Source organism: Sparus aurata, chromosome 8 (genome assembly GCF_900880675.1).
Source record: "Sparus aurata chromosome 8, fSpaAur1.1, whole genome shotgun sequence".
Classification (NCBI taxonomy): Eukaryota; Metazoa; Chordata; class Actinopteri; order Spariformes; family Sparidae; genus Sparus; species Sparus aurata.
The window spans coordinates 16,234,729-16,255,997 of NC_044194.1; the positions used below are offsets into that span (position 1 = coordinate 16,234,729).

The window sequence follows — 21,269 nt, forward strand, 5'->3', positions numbered from 1 at the left end:
GTGATGGTGATGGTGATGGATAAATGGCACAACAATTGGCCTCAGGGTCTCGTCACGTATCTCTGTGCAGTCAAACTGCAATCAATAAAATACCCCCCATGTTTGCTGGTTGAACAACAGCTCTGGTAGACTGTAGACTTTTTTTCATGGCAGACATTTTGACCTTTCCAGTCAAAGCACAGGTGTAGCTTATGACATTAACGACGGCTACATCCTATTTAGGTTTATTTCTTACCGGGGAACACTTAAGAGAATGAAGCCATCTTTAATGTTATAGGTCACACCCGTGAAAAGGGTCTGCTGCACACAGAACTTGCAACATCAGTGGCATTATGTTGTTTGGATAAAAATGCTCATTTTAGAGTAACCTTTTATTGTGAAGAGTCCAAAACACAACCGTGCACTAATCTTGCTGCTCAAGCAGCAACCGACAGATTGATGGAATATTTTGATGCATGCCAATATGAATTTTAACACATTTCTGCTCAAAATCTGTAGGAAAAAAAATGTTGTGTAGGAAAAGTATTTAATGTTTTACTTCTACTAAATAATAAAATACAGACGTGTGAAAACAAGGCACTTTGATAAGAAGTAGGGGCTCAGACACTTAGCAGAAGGTATTTAAAACATACATACACCAATTCAGAAACTGCCTTTCTTGTCTCTTTCCAACTATCACTATCAAATCACTATCACTATAAATAGTTTATAGTTTCTCCCCCAACAGATGGCAAATGCTGTCGTCAACCTAGAATCTGGTAACACGCGTAGAAAATACCGTAACATCCGCAGAATGCTCTTAAACCACTGCTGCAGCATTATACTTCTCCACTGTCTGTTAGTAAATGCAGCTTGTTGCAATTACTTACCATTTCATGAATACTTGGAGAAATGTCCTTGAAGCCTTAAAGCACCACCCGAAGCAGCATATTCAAACAGCAGCCAAAGAAACTTTCAGGACATTTATTCCACTTCTGTGAATATACTGTCAGACAGTTTATAAAGGGTTCAGTCGTGTTCAATGCTCGTCCCTTTTTTTTGTGTGCTGTTTTTACACAGAATTTCTGATCCAGTATGAAGACAAACTTCACCACCGCGGCGACTGGCACAATCTTACCGAGGTGCTTGGAACAAAGACGACAGCTCACCTCAAACTGTCGCCCTACGTCCACTACTCCTTCAGAGTTCTGGCCCTCAACGCCGTCGGTTTCAGCCGGCCCAGTTTACCATCCAGAGTGTTCAAGACTGAAGCTGCAGGTACAAACTCAGCGGCTCTCTGATAATGGAGATTTTGCTAGGAGTTTGATTCTGTAAATTGATAATGTGCATTCATGTTTCAATAATACATAAATCATCATCAAATTTGGCGGATGTTTTCTTCATACAAATGATTCTGTTTATGACCGTTTTGTAAGTAAAAAAATGATCTTTGTTGAATGCCTTGTTTCAGAAGGGATACTGTTTCACTTTTTTCTTCATTTTATATTTTCCCTTTTAGCTCCAGACGAGAACCCGACAGGCATACAGGGATACGGAACAGAGCATGATAATCTTGTTATCTCATGGAAGGTAATTAACTTTTTTAAGGCTATCTTCTTCAAATCCTGAAGCAGTCAGTGTTGTCCGAAGAGTACAATGAAACAGTTAAGTCTCCCTATGCTATGAAGCATAATTTTGTCTTATAAGCTTGCTTTTGTTCTCACTTTTCTCCTCTTTTGTTAACATCCATCGAACCATTTAAATCCTAATCTACAAGTCATGTATGGAAGTATGAAGTCCTATTTAAAACTTTCTCCTCTGCAGCGGCTGACCAGCCTCCAGTCTAATGGTCCAGGGCTTCACTATAAGGTGATGTGGAGGCAGAAGACGGTAGACAGTGAATGGACCACGGTGACTGTGGCTAACACCTCCAAGTTTGTTGTGTCTGGAACGCCCACATTTGTTCCATACGAGCTAAAAGTTCAGGCTGTGAACGACCACGGAGCGGGACCCGAGCCTGCTATTGCCCACGGCTACTCAGGAGAAGACTGTGAGTTAGATGCACTCTGGAGACACTTACTATATATATCTTACAAATATACTATGTAAGATAATCTGGTGAAGTGCATGTGTAACATTTAGCTGCTGTCGCGTTGAGCTCCTTTTCTATTTTACAGTGCCAGTAGCAGCTCCAGAAAATGTCCAGGCGGTGGTGAGGAACAGCACTGTGGCTGATGTACACTGGGATCCTGTGCCCTCTAAATTAATACGGGGACATCTTAAAGGCTATAAGGTAAGGAACAACAGACCACATGCAGTATAACATGCACACTACTCCCACCTAACATTAATACATGCTAAACTCTCACTGTATACTTTGTCTTGTAGGTGTACTACTGGAAAGAACGCCATCTTCACAAACACAACCCCCATCACTCGGATCAGCAGGTCCTGACCTTCAGTGGGAACCACACCCACGGCATGCTGCCCGGTCTGCACCCCTTCAGCCTCTACTCGTTCAATGTCAGAGTTTATAACGGCAAGGGAGAGGGCCCAGCCAGCCTCCCCCAGCAGTTTGAGACACCTGAGGGAGGTAAGAGAAGGAATATTGTGCGCCTGTCTTTCTTCTATTCTGCATTAAAATTCATCAACATTCTGATCCTGAGTATTAAATACATGTGATACAAACAAAAAGATAGCTGTTCTACAGAAAATCAGATACAAGTAATAGTTGTAACTAAGTAAAACTGATTATTGGAACGGACCACTGGTCTAGATGTCATATTATGAATGGGTGGCAAAGAAGAAATGATGATTTTCCATCATACTCAGTGATGTATGTGGATATACTTCAAAATCATATGATCAGAAAGCTCAACTGTGAAACTGAATGTAGCATTTGATCAAACAAACATGAGGATTAAGTTACACTTGATGAAATTTGACATGATTTAATCACAAAAACAATTGAATAGTTGATGTTCTTGAAACGTTAATACAGTTTTAAACTCCAGCTTATTGTCAGTTATTAAAACATTAACGGCCCAATTTTTAGATTACCGTCAAAAATACGCTCCAGGATGGAAGCCGACCTACAATTCCGAGATGTCAGTGATATAAGTTTCACGTTTTTTTTATGTATATAAATCAAGTTTTTGCAACAAAGTCCTTCACAGAGACAGACATTTGCATATACAAAAAGGCATAAAGACACATATGTGTATAGTAAGACAAGATCAAAATAAAATCAGGCAAACATAAAAACATGTGGTTGCATTCCAAATGGAGCAACATAAAAACAAAACACTTTAAACCATAATTTAAAACCCTCATGAATCTGGTAGAATGAAAACAACAGTGTTTAAGCACTGAAGGGGAAAGTGTCAGCATCACTCCTATGTAGGTTGCATATAGAAACCCAGACTGAGTGCAGAGAAACTCTTGAATGTAAAAACAGTCCTTTCGTGTCCAACATCCCTCTGCACAGTGAAGGTCAAACATCCAGATGAATGAAGAATGAGAGAAATCACGGGTTTTGAGGATGAATACTAGTACTAGTGAAACTCTGAAATCTTCAAAAGCCCTTGACTCAGACTCACTTAATTTCATCCATTCCATTCAAAGTATCATTTTATAACTTCTGTACTTTAGCTTTACTCTGACAAACTCGCATAAGGTTTCATGATTGATGTGTTTCTTGCAGTGCCTGGGCCTCCAACATCCCTGATAGTCACCAACCCCAACCTGGACTCTCTTACCCTGGAATGGAATCCCCCCCATGTCCGTAATGGACGCATCACCGGCTACACCCTCAAATATCAGCCAGGTGAGATTGTCTTTCTTCTGTAAGATAACAACTGAGCTTTTACACCTTTGCGTAGTAAGTGTCATCTTCCTTCATGTAGTTTGTAGTTTCGTATGTCCTCCTTTTTCATGTCTTGTACGGTCATCTTCAGATAAGATTAGAAAACAGTTTATAAACATTAAGGTTTAACGTAGTCTGAGAGCATTTCAAGCTATTTTGCTTAAATTACGACATTGATTAACAAATCAACTTTTGTCACCTTCTATTCCTGAACCCTACACCTCTGTGCTCCAAATGCTTTCACTTCCGACTTTTATCATCCATGACACTCCAACCCCATCTACGCCCCCTCTTCCTTCCCCTCCCCAAACTTCTGTTCAACTTACTTCACTACTTCCATTCCCATCCCCTTATTCTTGTCACCCATCCTCCACCCCTGTAGTCAATAACTCCAATGAGCTGGGCCCAGTGGAGGAGCTGGCCCTGCCCCCCAATGAGACCTCATTCACTTTGCCCAACCTCAAGTACAGCACGCGCTACAAGTTTTATTTGAATGCGAAAACGGTCGTTGGAGCAGGCCCAGCCATTTCTCAAGAAGCGATCACCATCATGGACGAAGGTAAGTCTGCTGATGACTGACTCAAAGTGAATGACCTTAATATTATTCATGTTTCTGCAACTGGAACTCTTGATGAATATCTAGGCAGATCAATGTGAATTATGAATTTAACTCTTTAAGTGAGGATCCAAACATGCCATTAATCATACAGATCATATGTACAGTGTGTGTGTAAAGTTCATGCAAAGTTAAAGCACATCGCACAACTCCTCAGTACATCTTTGACGAAATGTGTTTGACTGTCTTGCCATCAGCAGGGGTTAAGAAGACAGATGAATAACATGAAATGTTCATTTTTATATTGTAATTTTTTATGGATCTTTATACTGCATTTTATATTTTTTAAAAGATAATGGTCACAGTCAATTGATGTCCTGTTTAGGGAAACTAGAATCACTCTCAGACACCATCCTGATGAAGGCAAGACAGCCAAAAAGAAGAGAATAAAGAGTGAAACATGGTGTCCTGGAGAGGAGTTGTGCGATGTGTTTTTGAAAAAGATTTTGTTTGGACTGTGGTTGAAGCTCACACTGTTTGCACCTCGCTGTGTGAGCCTTCTCAAAAATAGAAGCTACTGGTTTGAACTGAAAAACATTCCATCAAACACCGGAATGCTGTTTATTGTGAAGCATGTTGTTGTGTTTTTGGTGTGTTTTCTGTAAAGTGGTGCAGAAACAATTAGTTATTCAGTTAGTTCAGGAATTTCCTGGTTCTAGCTTCTCAAATGTAAAAAGAAATACAGCATTTATCTCTCTTATATGATATTTATTTAGCAGTGTTGTTCAGCTGGTCGGACAAAACAAGAAATTTGAAAATGTCACACTGCACTTTTTACAGTTTTGTGACATTTTACAGACCAGTGGTTCTCAAAGTGGGGTCTGGGGATCTACAGGGGTCCTTCGGGGAGTTTCAGGGGCTTTCCAGCAAAAAGGGAAATCATTTATTCCATCCAGAAGTAACACAGTAACAGAAAGAATGACTATTTTGTAGCAATATACCGATTACTGAAGCCAATATTCAGCATTTTGCCAGTTATTGGTATCTGTTTTTTCTCCAACTTTAAAAAGGTGCTACTTTGGGCTCAGATGCAGCATCATCTCTCTGTAGTCACCAAAAGTCTCGCCCCACAACAGTATCTGATTGGTTACACAACTTAGTAGTCCAAAATCTGCAAAGTGAATAACAAGTCACCAATAAAGTGTATTGGAGGGAGTATAAAGTAGCAGAAAGTGGAGATACTAAACTGAAGAAGTCACTAAGCTTTTCATCGTTACTGCTATGGGTATCCTTGATATAACTAATAACTGTTTTGGTATCAGCCATAAAAATGTGATCCCTACTGTGGTCATGGGTTTCATACACTTTCTGTAATAAAACTTTTAAAAGCCAAATTCTTATGAGCTGGGGGACCCTTGGACCAAATCCTATCTAATCTAAATATCTTATCTGTCATCTATATTTCTGTCAGTTTTTCAGTCCTTGACATGAAAAAGACATAAACCCCTCATAAAAGTAAATTGCTAGCTGCAGCCCAGTCAGAACATTCTTGAGTGTTTTGTGTTTGTGAAATGACTTTCTGAGTCTGTCATGTACAATTTACAGTATAATGCACTTTATTTCATAGCATTAACTTTTGTTTTTGGTATTTTACATATGGCATGATTTACATGAAGTCTTCATCCACTATGTCTATGTCTATGGTGGAACATGAGTGTGATCCAGTTGCATTGTTACACATAAAACTTCAGACATACCATCTCTTACATTACACAGCATGACCACATTGATGTGTAACTGTTACATACATGGTGGGTGAGTGGGGGGGGGGGGGGGGGGGGGGAGTCATCCCATAGTGACCCCTGTCCTGTTGTTTCTCTGTGTCCTGTTTCTCTCTACAAGCCCTTATATCACAGCCTGGCATAGATGTGGGCAAAGGTACCGGTGGTATCTAGACTGATGCATGTTTTACTAATAGAGCCATAGCTTCAAAAACCCACCACAAGCATGCACTCCTCATCTTTAAGCAATTTCCCCCTCGTCTCCATCAAATTCTGCTGCCCACAAAAAAACGTTCGGCTGAGTTCAAAGCTGGGGAAAGTTCAAAGCCACACAGATAAAGATGCCATGTGACGTGTGCCTCTTTAATGTCATGTGATAAAGCTAGATGAGTCTAGTTTCAAAGCGCTCGGCTGTTTTTTCTGTTTTGGCTGTGCCTTTGGCAACCCTGACCCCTTGTCACTTCTTCCACGGCGGCTGCTGGTGACGCTTTCAGCTGCATGGCAAGAGTTTGCGTGGTATGCCATTGAACTGTGTGCACTGTGCATAATGACTTCAGTGTCTGTGGCGTCTGTGTGTGTGTGTGTGTGTGTGTGTGTGCGTGTGTCTCGTGTGTGGTGCGGTCGTTACCCCTCTCCGTGTTGTTTGCAGGAAACACCCAAACCTCTCATCCCATTGCACAGTCGCCTTCACTCCGTCCGCCCCGCAAGGGTACTGCTGTGATCTTAGTATACTTCATGTCTGATTTGTCGTATGATTGTTTGTTGGTATAGTGTCCCGAATTGAAAGTGCTATTTTGCAAGGCTATGAGGATCTAGATTCAGTCATTCAGTGATTAATTGCCAGTGAATGGATTGTCCTTTCGACTAACAGGCCGTTCTTGACGGTTGTCTTTTCTCTTGTGTGCTCAGCGCTGCCTGTGAGTCCTTTTGTGAACGTAAACTCCTCGGTCGGAGAGAGCGGGGCCCTGATCAGTTGGGAGTACTGGGGGCCGGAGAATAACATTTATGTAGAATACAAAAACCAAAACAGTAAGCGAAGCAACACACATTTATATCTGTCAGTTCCACACGTAGGTGGCAAGAGACTCCTACTTCATTATTGGCTTGTGCAGGTGAATAGAAATTTTGGCACGTCATGATGAGGCTGGCTCCTGCCAACGAGGACCCAGATGTGATAAACAAAGCAGCATGTGATTGGATTGCCAATTACCCAGTCGCTTTTAGTGACTGGAGTCTGCGCGCATCTCCCGTGACAATCACGCTGGAACTTGTGCAGACAAACATCATAAAAGGCCGCACAAACATTCTTGTCATGCCAATTGATTCCGACTGAAGTGCTCGCCGTTATTTTTATCCACCTGCAGTGAGGATGAACAGCACACACTGTGCTGTTGCAGTATGGCTCTCTCACACCTACTGTTCAGTGGGATCAATTAGTGGAAGCTCACAATCATAGATCCCAGTAATTTAGAAAATGTAGATATCAAAATGCATAATCTTGTGATCATCAGTTGGACACATTTCATGTCTAGCTCATCACAGCATGTATAAATTGTGGCTTAAGAAAACAAATGCAAATAGACCAAACAAAAGCGAATGAAAGAAAGACCTTTATCAACTTGACAGCACATGAGCAGAGTTTAAAAACAAGAGTCTACTCACTCTGGGAGGCTGCATTTATCATTAATACATCCATTGTACTCAGGCACTGTGGTGCTCTGAGCTACACCTGATTATGCTAACTTGCCCCTGATGACAATGCTTAACATGTCCAACACTAAACACAGACTACATGTAAGGCTAATGAGACTAACACTTAATTATGCAGGTATTTCTCCATTTCCTCCTCACGGTGCTGTTGAAAATCAGCCATCACCTGTCCGGGGAGTTTGAGACAGACAGACTAACATCAGCTAAAATGCTACAAAGTGTGAGAGCTCAACTGAATACAGAAACCACCATCACAAACTGAAAATACATTAAACAGGGGACGATAAATATGGCAGGTTTGTTCATTGCTTTTTAGTGTCCCTTGAAACATCCACAGTTTTGCAATTTTTCTTTCTGTCCTATCCAACCTGCAGCGTTTCTGCATGTGGTGATGTTTCTGTATTTGGTTGTATTTTCTCGTATTACGGCGTTTCGTTGTCCTCTAAATGCTTCACATGTGTTATCAAGTTGCTGGAAGTCTCCTCTTCATTTTGGATTTGTGTATTTTTAAGTGAGTTAAACTTTCAAGGCCACAGTAATAATTCATTCGTAGACTAAATTGTTTTCTCAGATCTCCATAATTAAAAACATTGCCCACCAGTAGATCCTTTTTTTCCCCCGAGTACTTAGTTCCCATGATGTCATGATCTGCATGACCCATTTGAAGTTGTGTGTGCTCCCTCAAACGTCCTTCTCTTCGTGAACGTCCCTCCTGCAGGTGAAGCTGAAGAGGAGTGGCAGAAAAAGCTTGTGAACGGCTCTCAGACCTATATGCTGAAGGAATTAAAGGGGGGCATCTCCTATAGGGTGCGTTTGGTGGCCAAAGGTCACCACGACCAGCCGCTCCACCTCTCTAAGGAGCTAGTGGTCACGGTCCCAGGTGAGGCAGTTCCTGTGTGGTCGCCTCCACCAAAGGCCTGGTTGGGCCTGTGTAGTGTGTAGAATGTGTTGTAGTCTGTGACGTTGTGTAATTATGATCCAGTCAAGCATGGGTTTAACAGATGTGTTGTGGTTGCTCTGTATGCCAGGCATGCACTGTAGTGATTAGGAGACCGTGTGTAGCAGCGTGCATGATTGTGTGGTTGGATTTTCAGCGTGATTAAAATCAGTCCTGTCGATTGGGTAATTAGAAAAAGTGGATATCATTCTCATATAGACGTTTAATATATGTTTAGTGGTGTAATATCCAACCTAATATCACCCACAGTAAACCTGTGTCTGCAGTGTGTGTGTTTGTGTGTAATCTGTGTGTGTGTGTGTGTGTGTGTGTGTGTGTGTGCACTCCTGAAAGAAAGACTGATCTCTGACATTGTCTACTAATGTCCAAGTCACCATTAGCTTAATCTAGGACATATCTAACTCGTCTAACATTGTATTTCGCTGTAACAATATGCAATCATGATCCACTCATGAGCTGAGATCTCTTAACACATACATTCTAAGAGAATGACTTGTTACACGTTTGTTTTAGCGCACTGTTACGGGTAATTCTTTCAATCTTCTCTTCCTGCTGGGGAAAAGACCGTCCAGTTGTAAAATGTTAAGTCTCCCTCTCCTCCTCTGGCCAGCTGTGGCGAGCAGACAGGTGGACATTGCCACTCAGGGATGGTTCATCGGCCTCATGTGTGCCATCGCTCTGCTCATCCTGATCCTCCTCATTATCTGCTTCATCCAAAGGAATAAGGGAGGGAAATACCCCGGTGAGTGGAAGCACATATGCCACAGTCTCGTATATGAACCCACACTTTAATGTTTAATTTCCAACATACAGTCATGTTTAATTTATCAGAATTACTTTATATAGCAGTTTATGACTACCACAATTAAATAAAGATGTGCAAATATCTTGTCATATTCCTTTTACTCCATTAAATATATTTCATGTTAAAGTGACATAGATTTCTCTCAGCTGCAGACATACAGTATTTCATTAAAACAAGAAAACTTTTCTTGTTAAAACAAAACATTATGTACATAACAAAATATTATGTATATCTTTATTTTATTTTTTCGAGTAATAAAGTAATTAATTGTTTTAACAAGAAAAGCTGCTTGTTGATTATTTGGTATGCAGTAATGGGTTAATATTTATTTTTAACTTCCAAATCATAATATGATAAAATATTACACTAAATGGTTTTGTAACATGAAAAATATCTTGCTATAACATGAAAATATTGTTGTAACAGCTTTTAGTCTGATTTAGTTTAAATAATTAGCAACGTTTTTATACACTATACCGAATAATCTGGACATGGTGCCCTTACATCTTGTCTCATGTAGCTGATTTTGCTAAATTTGCATCTTCTTTTCTCACCAGTCAAAGAGAAGGAGGACGCACACACAGATCCAGAGTTTCAGCCCATGAAAGACGATGACTGTACTTTTGGGGAATACAGGTGAGAGAAAGTGCTCCGGCCTCTGGAGCCCCCAGAGCCCATTTTTACCCATCAACCCCTGCCCTGCCCCTTGCTTTCTGCCCAAACCTGCTCTCTCTGGCTGGGCTGGAGCTCTGCACTCCCTCCCTCCTTCTCAACCCTTACAGCTGACCAATAACTGACCCAGGATCACCAATAGCGGAAACAAGAAGACGAAGGAGAAGAAGAAGATGAAGTGAACTTCTACCATCCTGAAGCACAAGATTTTTGTTCTGGGTCGTTGGGACGTGCTACTTGTGTTGGACTTTCTTGTGGGTGGGTGTGCTTGATATGACATTGTGGTGTCATTTGAGAAGCAGGATTCTTCAGGTTCAAGGGATTTATGGGTTTGGGTGTTAATTTAAAACTTTAAGGCCGTCAGGAAAAAATAAATAAATATATAAGGTAGATTCATTTGCAACACATCCTAAACTGACCCAAAGCATCAAATCCCATTACAACTAATAAGCTACTCATATACATCCTGTGTACAGTATACATAGTATTAACACTTTGCCTCGTGGTATTGCTACTTACATACATAACTCTCACAGGATTATCCAGCTATGCCTGTTAGCATCCTCTTTCTAGGCTGCTTCTCCAATCGCACGCAGAATAAAGAAAAATTAAGCACTTTACTTCTGTATAGCTAGCATTTTTGAATTGTTTTTTTATAAGACAATTTATAAGATGGTCTTGCTTTTATATTTTATATTCCTTTTTTGTATTATGTAAACATAAATCTGTTCTATGGATTTTATTCTGTAATAAATACATATTGATATATATATAGAGATATAATATGTGATATGCATGGTGTCGAGATCTGATCTATACAAAATTGCTCTAGGCAATAATATGTCAAATGGAATTATTGTTCATATATAGATATACAGTATATAGATTCATATGGATCTTATATGATATGTGAGTATCAGCATGTTTGAGGAAAGCAATCATCACTGAGTGTACAAGAGCTGGTTAATGCTGTGTATGACAGGCCAGTAGCCATTCTTTAGTAGTAATAATTCGTAAAGGAGTCTGGTGGTACTCTATGTTTTCATTATTGTCAACAAACGGACCAAAACCATTGACTTCTCCTGCATGTTTTGGTTCTATCCTTCAAGCCCATATGCCTTCTAAAGACTTAAATCTGTAAAGGCATAATAAACAGGAGAATAAACAAGGTATAGACTCACACAAAAGCCATCCTTCTAAATCATAATTTATGATCCATTGGGTAGTGAGTGACAGTCTCTGGATCTGCAGAGACCCAGCACTCCTGTATTTTTTTATAAATTGTCTTAGTTATTTAGTTTCCGGGCGTCAACCTTTTAGCAATGGTGTGCAGCCCCTAGCCAAACAGTAAAAGGTCGTGACTCTGTAAAAACACCCCTACTAGGTCACATCACTGTCTATGTTCCTCTCCTCTACTCTCAGTCCATCACAAATAGGGGCAGGTCTGTGTGTCTGTTAAACTGAGGGCAGGGCTGAGCTACACACACACAGGCAGAGCAGAGAGGCATTAAGGTGTTGCTGTGTTTATTTGTACTTTTGAATGTGTCTCTCAGATTCACTTCTTATCTTCTATGTTGTCAGTAAATGCTGACCCCTCTCTTCATCCACTATATACAGATATATAGTGGATCCACTACTGTATATATAGATTTAAAGTGGATGAAGGAGGGGCCACCTTCGAATAGTGTTTTTACAGCTAGCAATCTGCAAATATGCCTTTAAAATGTACTATGGCACAGACAAATGCTCTTTGACAGGCTTTTGATGCACTTGTTTTTATGATTAGTTAATTGTTTTGGTCTTTCATGTGATTGGTTGACAACAAGAAAAAATGTAGAGTGTCACTTATCCTTTAAAACTCATGTAGTTTGTGTAAATATGAGAGACCGATTTACACCGCAAGGGAATCTCTACAATGGACATCGACTTCAAAGAACGACAGTAGACAATAAATCACAAGGCAAAGTGTATAAATATTATAGTGCCTTTGTGAGAGTTTACTTTACATCCATGCTGTTTCATTAAGCTCAGCTGGAACCCTTACAGTATGTCAATAAAGGCATAACGTAACTCAACTGAGCTGTTCTTGTTTGACTGCAGGAGAGCATACTGTAAGTTCATGCCACACGTGTACATGGCATACGTGCCTGTTAACTTGCCACACTTAAAAAAACAAATTATTTTAAGTGTGTGCGCAGTGCAATCATCCCTAGGAGTGACTGTTGTGTTGTGTGGGATCTCAGCTGGATCTCCTCATCTGATCGCAGGGGGTGTAGGTCTCAGGAAAGGTAAGGGCGACGGCGGTGGTGTGTGTGTGTGGGAGAGGGGGGTTTGAGGGTCATCGCTCAGGAAATCTAGCATGTGAGGAGGCTCAGTGGACAGCCGGGTCACTGTGGAGAAAAATGCTGGCTGTGTAAGCATCCCAGGCTCTCATCAAGTTTAACATGCGGTCATAAAGCCTTCATCATGTACGCTGCATAAACAAGTCTTAAATTTATCAGTCCATGGCTCCACTGTACTAGTTTTGTGCCCTAAAAAAAAGTGATCTGCATCTGATTCATATCTGTTCTGCTTAAGTTTAAAAATATCTCAGCATTATGATGGCTTTGTGATCTTATCTCATTGATGTTCAACTCATATGTGGAATGTTTTTTTTCGACTATCTGATATCCAAAGAAAGCTTTCTTTGCAGATTTTTCATGCATTTTGCGAATTTGTGATTATTATCATGCTTGCTTTGGGGGGATGTTTGGCTGAGACCTTGCTTTCCAAGTTTAATTCACATCATTGCCTTGGATTTTCTGTTTTTCATCACGACCTCTGTCTCGGGGGGTGGGGTGGGGGGGGGTGATGCTTTTGTTAAACAACACATTTACCACTTCATCTTTGGTTTCAGGGGGAATTTGAACAGGGTATGATTGCTTGAGCTTTATTCCCCTGTTGCCTGACGGAAACCAACTAATCATTCATAGCTGCCGTTTTTTAGACATGGAGCAATCTGAAATTCAAATTAGCTTGTTTTGACAGTGGGCAGGAATGTTCACTGTTGCATATTAATAAAAGCTCATGACTTAAAATGTTGTTTTTAAAGTGAAGACTAAAAAGGAAAAGAACATATCAGTGCTCCATCTAAAAAAAGTGATCACTAATCTCCTTGTTGCATCTGTCACATCATCTCACCTGTAACACCTGCATGTTATTTTCTCCTTCAGTGACAATGAGGACCATAAACCGTTAAAAGGGAGCCGCACGCCATCTAATGGGACAGTTAAGAGAGACGACAGTGACGACAGTTTAGTTGACTACGGGGAAGGAGGAGACGGACAGTTCAACGAGGATGGCTCGTTTATCGGCCAGTATAGTGGAAAGAGTGCCAGCAGGGACACTGCTGAGGGCCACGAGAGCTCGGAGGCCCCATCCCCTATTAATGCCATGAACTCCTTGAACTCATTTGTGTAGCCTAGCAGACCAGTATGAGGTGGTGCACTGACTGCTCTATCCCCCCCCCCCCCCCCCCCCCCCCCCCCCCCCCCCACATTGCTCCAACATGGCATGGCTTTATGATCACATCTCCATCCTCAGCACCGCACATGACACGCGAAAGAAATCACATGGAAGACATTTAAAATCTTCACGGAGAGGCTTTGAAACACGGCATCTAGGAAGGAAGCAGCTCAAACCTGACATTTTGATTTTAACTGTGCATGAAATACCTGATATGAACCTAAATCTACATATTAATTAACACTGATATTAACAAGTGTTGCATTCTTACCACAAATCTCTTATGGACTATGCAGTGCTCATCTGAACTATATTTGTTTTTGTTATTGGTTATTATATTATCTGCTATGTTCAAATAGTAATCCGTGTCTACTACTATACAGTAAACAACTATTATTCAGTGTATTTTGTTTTCTCCAACACAAGCTTGTACAGGAATCTGTATTTAATCATGTAATTCTGTCATGCATTGACAGTGCACGAGGCAGGTCATGTACAGTGTATATATAAAGTGAACTATCTGTAAACTGAATATTGGGTGCAGTGCACACTGCATGCATCGACACATCCTCATCTGCCGCCACTCTGTTGTGAATGATCCGACTGCTCGTATGACGAAGGGAGCTGAAGTGCTGCATGGCATGTCACGTGACCTCACAACCTTTGCCCTGCATGTAATCGAGTTTGATTTGAAGGACGGTGGGGGGAACGGGACGCTGAGGGTGAGACAGCTCGCCTCGTCCCCCAGCAGTTCTCCCTCAATAGGTATAGTGCCTTTTCTCCAAAACAACGATTCAATTGTGAAGTCTCTTTCCACAGCTCAGTGACTGGAGCAGAGAGAGTAGTAGGACTGCAGAAGTCACATCCAAGGATGGATAAGATAAGCTTAAGAAGAGGACTCTGTGGATGAGAGGAATTATTCATATGCTCTTGTCATCTCTCTTTTTAAAGACACCTCCCAACGCCTTGAGACACGGGGACTGGCTTTGATTCCTCCAACGAGCTAAACGCACCCACGTAAAACATCATTAAAAAACCGTGTGTGGTGCACTCCTCAAAGTCTGCCGTCATTATGTACAGTACCCGATTGTATATGTGCAGTGTATGAATGTATGGATGTCTGTGAGTGCGTAGGCGTGTGTGTGCATTATTCAATTCCTATTAGGCTAAAAAAAAAATCGTTCACTTGTACTAACTACACTTGAGGGCCTTTGGATGGGATCAAGATTTCTTTTCTCTTAACTTGCATCAAGTTTTTTTTTTTTTTAAAGACGTGTAGAATATTTGTTGAATTTGTAAATACCTTCATTGATTGTACAGGGACAAGCAGCGTATAAGGCAGCCTAAGAGGCAATATTGTGCATGATATGGTTTAACCTGTTGATAGGACTGTATTAAATATAGAGTACTTGTAGAGAATATATATATATATATATTCTTTTTTTTTTTCTTGCTGTGCACAGTGTACATTGTACTGTAACTAACTGGACAGAAAATTGCATATACATTTGAATTCAGATTGTTTTTCTGATTTGCTTGTCAGTGAGTTACATAACTTTGGAATTGTACAAGAACACGTAGGATATAGCGACAACATTAATTGATGCACAGAATGATATTATTCTGATTTGTATTGGTTCTACGCAGTCCCAATAAACTGCCAAAACGATGCTTTTTTCTGACAGTATTGCAAATGGTTTTGTATTTAAGAAACAAATTTGTACTAACAGATACTTTCTTTGTCTCTATTTAAGTTTCTCCTTTTAGTGCACGTATGAAGTTCAAGCTACTGGAAATATAATGAATGAATAAATAATTATCTGCTTTAATTTCTGTTTTCAGACTCTTCACTCAAACTGTCATTTGCCTGCTCTGGAAATTACTGATGCTCTTAGTGATGTTGGATTCAGTGAGTCATAATAACATACCTGTTATACTGTCCATGCAACCCAAGAGCAACATGGTGTAACTATTAATTATTCATTCCAGAACCAAAAATGACACCACATGATACTAATTTCCAATACTGAAAACATAGAAATTAGAAATAAATAACAACTTTACAGCAGAAAGAAATGCCGTGTATATGAACATTTGCGGCGTCTGTTTGCACGCTCATGGACATGGATATATGTATGTGTGTGTAAATGCACACGATGACAACGTATCAACTAAATGTACTCTCAACACTCATTCTTGCACAGTGCCCCCTGTGATTGACATAATGTTTTTCACAGTGTAACATTATTGCTAAAAAGGATGCATCAGCAACTCCTCACTCTTGTAGCTGGTTGTAGATAAGTCCAGTAGCACCCAACCAGGGATCAGGCGCCCTCCAAAGGGTCACAACATTAATCTTTTTTCATTACTGTTATTATTATTTATTTATTTTTTTTCCGTTTTGTGGCTTTACTAGATCGGACTGCTTGGAGAGAAATGGGATGAGAGTGAGTTGGGGGATGACATGCAGCAGAGGCCACAGGTTGGATTCGAACATTGGGTTGCATCATATAATAAATCTGAGAGTAATGCAGAAAAACAAATTCCTCCTACACATTTTTTTGGGAATATTCTCTTGAATATAATCTCATCTTTCTGTGAAACAGTGGAGAGTTGTATTTCTATTTGACTAAAAAGATTTATCGAAATTAAACCATCTTAGAAATGTAAAGAATCCCGCACAATGTGTGATTGACATGTTTTTGTAGAAAATAAGAATAACTACCACATTAAAAAACATTTTCTTTCCACTTCTTCTCCCACATTAAAAATGCCAGAATATATGATTACACCAATGTATTTCATGTTACAAGTTTAACTGCTTGACAGTTGTCTCCTACTTCAATGTAAAGTCCATTCGCAGTATATGTGCATTGGAGGCTTCAAGTTTCCACATTACACTTGCTAACGCTGATTATTGAACCAATATTGGCTTGGAAACTATTTGTGATGTCACAAATCATGCTCAGGCCTGCCTTTTAAAATCTTCAACATGTACAGAGAAAACAGCCATTTAAGTGATAAATGTGAAAGCAGACATCCTGTGCGCATATATCATTCTGCACACAAGTTCTAGCATTCAACACATTTTTGACTGGAGGGGGGCTTTAAAGGAGAAATCTCTTCAGTGCTGCTAAAAACAATAAAATGTGAATAGGAGCATCAACTGCACACTGATTTTCATGTATGAAGACAAACAAGAAAGAGGATGTTTAGGATATTTACCAACATTTTCTTTGATGTGAGATCTTAATCTGTGAAGTAGCTAGTAACTTTTCCAATTAATGTAGCAGAGTAAAGAAAAGCACATTTTTCTTGCTGAATTCTGGTCAACGGAATGGAAATACTGAAGTAATTGCACTTGGTTGCTTTCCACCACTGTGTGTGTGTGTGTGTGTGTGTGTGTGTGTGTGTGTGTGTGTGTGTGTGTGTGTGTGTGTGTGTGTTGGCACTGAACCAATACCATCTCCTGCCACACATGCTCAGGATCTATTCAGGGCTTCATGGATCCAAGGGAAACGATGCCAAACACCAGATTTCAGACCCCGAAACTTCATCGCAGGAGAAGCCCAGACCACACGAATGCACCTACATCCTCAGATACACACCGGGCATTAACACCACCCTGTGCGTTGTGTGTAAATATGGATGTCTACACCTGCCTCCGTCTCCTCAGTGTGGAGCAGCTATAGAAAGGCCTTATGGAACACGACAGTTGGGCTCCATCTTTTTGGCGCTCACTTGTGGCACTTCCACTTCCATTACAGTCATATTGTCAGGGTAATAGCGAGAGAGCAGCCCGCCATCTGGTGCATTATCACACAGCAATGGTGTTAGGAAGCAGGGAAGTCTGCTATCTAGTGTCTCGGAATTACTTTTCTTTTCTCTCCCTCTGGCAAGGACTCTTTGCCTTCTGCTCGCTCAGGTACGCTAATTCCTTTCTCTTGGGTAAAGTTGATTGGGGACATTTCCAGGATTGTTTGTGATTGAAAGTGGATTGCTCCTCCACATATTTCTGGATTTGAGTGGATTTTTAAAAAAAATGTATAAAGGATGAGCGCATCAGTGCGGGCTGCAGCTGTTTGGAAAGATATCCATATTATTTCAACCAAAACAAATGACTCTCACACCCATCAGCAATCATCCCAAAGACCTGATGACCTTCAGCTACAGGATGATGATTCATCGATTTGTCTGTTTGACAGATTTTCCCTCTTGACTTTACTGCCACCTAGTGATATGAGGCAATTACACTGACGGCTGAAATAAGCAACAGGCTTTTTATTACTCAATATGACTGTTACAACTGTCATCAATGAAAATATCTCATGTAAGGGCCACATGTGGACCTTAAAATGGCTATAAAACATTGTGTTGGAATCACAATATGCTGAATTATCTCACATTTTATCTAACAGCCTATAAGCCCATGAATATGTTCGGCCTTCTGTTGACATCCCCACTCCTCTCTTACAAAGGCTTCCTGTAAGAGGCTTAGCTATTTATTTCTCATGGCAACAGAATCACATTATTTGTCCGTCGATTGGTGATCATTGCCACCGAACAAGCAGCTGCCCCATTACCCTCCTGAACTCCACCCACCCACCTCCCCTCCCTCCCTCCCCTCCCCTCCCCTCCCCTCCCTCTATCCATCCTCTCATGCCTCATCCAGTCCTCAGTGGATTCATTCTGTGTCTGCTGCTCATCTGCCACGGCATCCATTTTCCATACCCACCTCCTCTGTGTCCAGCTCCTTGATTTACTGCCCGGTGAAAAGCCTGCTTTGAATGATCTATAGCTGTGTTTTTTGTTTTTTTCTAGCTCCGGTCTGCTTTCAGTGTGGAAACAGATCATTGCATGGTCTCATAGTCCTCTTTCCAAACAACCTGGAAGCTTTAGAAAGCGCATCATTTGCATCCCAGATGCTGAAGTGAAGGATGTGATCTTTCCCCGTCAATGGGACATTAAGCAGAATAAAGGATATCACAGGAAGGTATTGGAAAAACACCATCATTTAGTTTCTGATATTTCATAAGTGTGCGCTGAGCTCCAGGGCAGCTCTTCCTCTAGATGTTAGTGCCAGAGTCTTTGTGTCTTTATGTAAATTTGCCCTTTTCTGACGCTCTGAGAGCCGGGGAGGATAATTGTTTATGATTACTCTGTGACATTTCCATATGGCTGACGAACGGTTTGCCAGCACACACATCTGTCAGGACCAAGCTGTTTTGGTTGGTTTGGTATCGCCTGAAATTTGAAACCCCAACTGTGGGAGGGGAAATCACCCAGTATCATTTCTTCACCAGTGCTTCTGTCAGCCCAAGGAGGCTTTTTTCCCCTGAGGGGGAGCTGATATGGGAGCAGATATCATTGAACTCCTGTTGGATGGATGCTACATAAAGTGAGAGTGCTTTGTTTCATCGATCTGACACCCTCAATCAAAACCCCTCCCCCCCCCTTTTTTTTATCATGATAGCACCCGGATTATAACCCTCTCCTCACCCTGCTTCCTATTCCCTATGCACCAACCCCCCCACCATGTCCCATGTGTATTAAGACTGGATGAGTGGTTGGTGGGTGTGTGTGGTGGTGGTGGTGTTGGGGGGGGGGGGGGGGGTTACCTCTGGATGAGCCCCTGTGGAGATCATTGGGGCTAAATCATGTTTACCCTCACCCCCTCCCTCCTCTTCCTCCTCCACGTCCCTCCTCCCTCTGTGCCGGGCAGATAGATGACAGCCACCCATTCTTTCCTCCAGACAGCAGGCTGTTTGCTGTTCCTCTTATCCACCCCAGAGACCGGCCTCGTAACACTGTTAATCACCAGCAGGATCTGTCCCTATTTGCCCTGCCATGTTGCAAGAGGAACAAAAGTGTTTGTCTGAGGCCTGAACACACCTAGATCTAGCATATCTGAAAATAATATCCCTCGCTGAATCCCTTTGGCTTGGCTATTTTCTGTGGAGTGACACACTTTTCCAATACATTTCCCCCCCTCGACTGAATGATGGCTTTCTTTTTCTTCCTTGTGTACCAACGACAGCTCCCATCTCAAAGGAAACAATACTTTTTTGATGAAAAGTCTGAATAATAACAACAGCCTTGGGGAAACTTGAACTTGATACAGAGCTACGACCTTCATGTAAAGTCAGCGTCTGATCACCCGACAAAGAACTTCTTTGATACAGCTCCCCCAAAATTCATACGATGGGGCTAAGTCCTTCAATTAATTCTACCCTGCTCTTTCTCCAGGATCCCTGCATTATTTATGGGCCGCCGCCACTGAAGATTATTATTTGCTGTGTGGTGTTTACATCCGAGATTTAAATCTAATCCCCGGGGATTGAGATGGCCTCATGTTTTTGGACTGACACGCGGAGGAGGCATTATAATTAGTAGAGGTGCCCTTTTGATATCTATCTGATAAAAAAAAAATCAGAGGCTGATGGTTAACATGCAGGCAGCAGTCACACTCACTTCACTCCCACCCTAAGTGCTGTTTGGCCATGCAGATACATTTATTTTCCTCCTGTTTTGACATTTTTGGATTCGAGATGTTGGCTATTTCCCCCGAAACAATGGAAGAAAATTATGCTTGTGGTGTTTGAAGCACAGAAAAGGTAACTGACAAAGAACAAAACTCTCTGGAATAATTCCACTTTGTGTTTTTCTTAATTAGTTCCTCACTTCAGCTGCTAAGCGCACACATGCCACTGTATTATTACGTGTAAACACTTAACAAGCTAACCGAGCCTTTTGGGAATGATGCAGTATTGTTTTTGGATATGCATCACGTTTTTTCTTGTTCAACATAACACAAGTTTTATGAGAATCAGGGATGGGAATGTTGACTTAAAGGGGAACACATACAGAAACTACCTGGTACCACTGCCTATGTAAAAAAGTACCATTTACTTTTAACTCCTGGGGCAGAGGCTGAGGGGCAAAACGCTCTGTAGATGGCCAACATTTAAAAATACAGCCATCACTGTGAACGAAGTGCGACAGGCAGACATGACTACAGGGACAAAGACAGGCAGACAGGTCTAGCAACAGACAACATACAGTACACTTGTAGGAAAGTGAATGCTCGGTGGAGAGAAGCTCATATGTGGCTGATGACTGATGCGAAGCAGGTGTGTAGGCAGGGGAGACTGTCCAGGTGATTCCAATTTTGCGGGATGACAGATGTCCTCTTCTTTTCATTCATGTGCATCAGCTACTCATTCCAGGGGACTGATAACGTAATTGAAGGGTGCAAATTATTAATCAGGAACAGAATTATTTATTGCGAGCGCAGGTTTCCTATCTGTCATCATGTCGATTTGTGGAAAAACAAAACCAGCTCTAGTCTGGTGTCTCTTCATCAATTAAAGATATGTCTCAATTCATGCCCACGATACCTGCCTTAAAAGCCAATTTGCGATATTAATACTAATTTAAAC

General features: G+C 41.2%; 1 protein-coding gene across 19 annotated transcripts in view; it reads left to right on the top strand.

The window, feature by feature from the left end:
* The window catches only part of LOC115586262 (neuronal cell adhesion molecule-like), an 86,788-nt gene extending 71,129 nt beyond the window's left edge, over positions 1-15,659 (top strand). For 8 of the 19 annotated variants that reach the window (XM_030425125.1, XM_030425129.1, XM_030425127.1 and 5 more), the window contains 14 exons: positions 1,060-1,257; positions 1,499-1,569; positions 1,804-2,029; positions 2,157-2,272; positions 2,368-2,572; positions 3,683-3,805; positions 4,227-4,403; positions 6,303-6,338; positions 6,831-6,890; positions 7,091-7,210; positions 8,610-8,771; positions 9,460-9,591; positions 10,212-10,290; positions 13,539-15,659. In XM_030425125.1, the coding sequence (XP_030280985.1) occupies positions 1,060-1,257; positions 1,499-1,569; positions 1,804-2,029; positions 2,157-2,272; positions 2,368-2,572; positions 3,683-3,805; positions 4,227-4,403; positions 6,303-6,338; positions 6,831-6,890; positions 7,091-7,210; positions 8,610-8,771; positions 9,460-9,591; positions 10,212-10,290; positions 13,539-13,785 (1,952 nt within the window). In that variant the 3' untranslated portion in view covers positions 13,786-15,659. The remainder of the gene's footprint in view (positions 1-1,059; positions 1,258-1,498; positions 1,570-1,803; positions 2,030-2,156; positions 2,273-2,367; positions 2,573-3,682; positions 3,806-4,226; positions 4,404-6,302; positions 6,339-6,830; positions 6,891-7,090; positions 7,211-8,609; positions 8,772-9,459; positions 9,592-10,211; positions 10,291-13,538) is intronic. The other 11 variants (XM_030425137.1, XM_030425133.1, XM_030425138.1 and 8 more) reach the window with 6 other exon arrangements.
* The last annotated feature ends 5,610 nt before the right edge of the window (positions 15,660-21,269 follow it).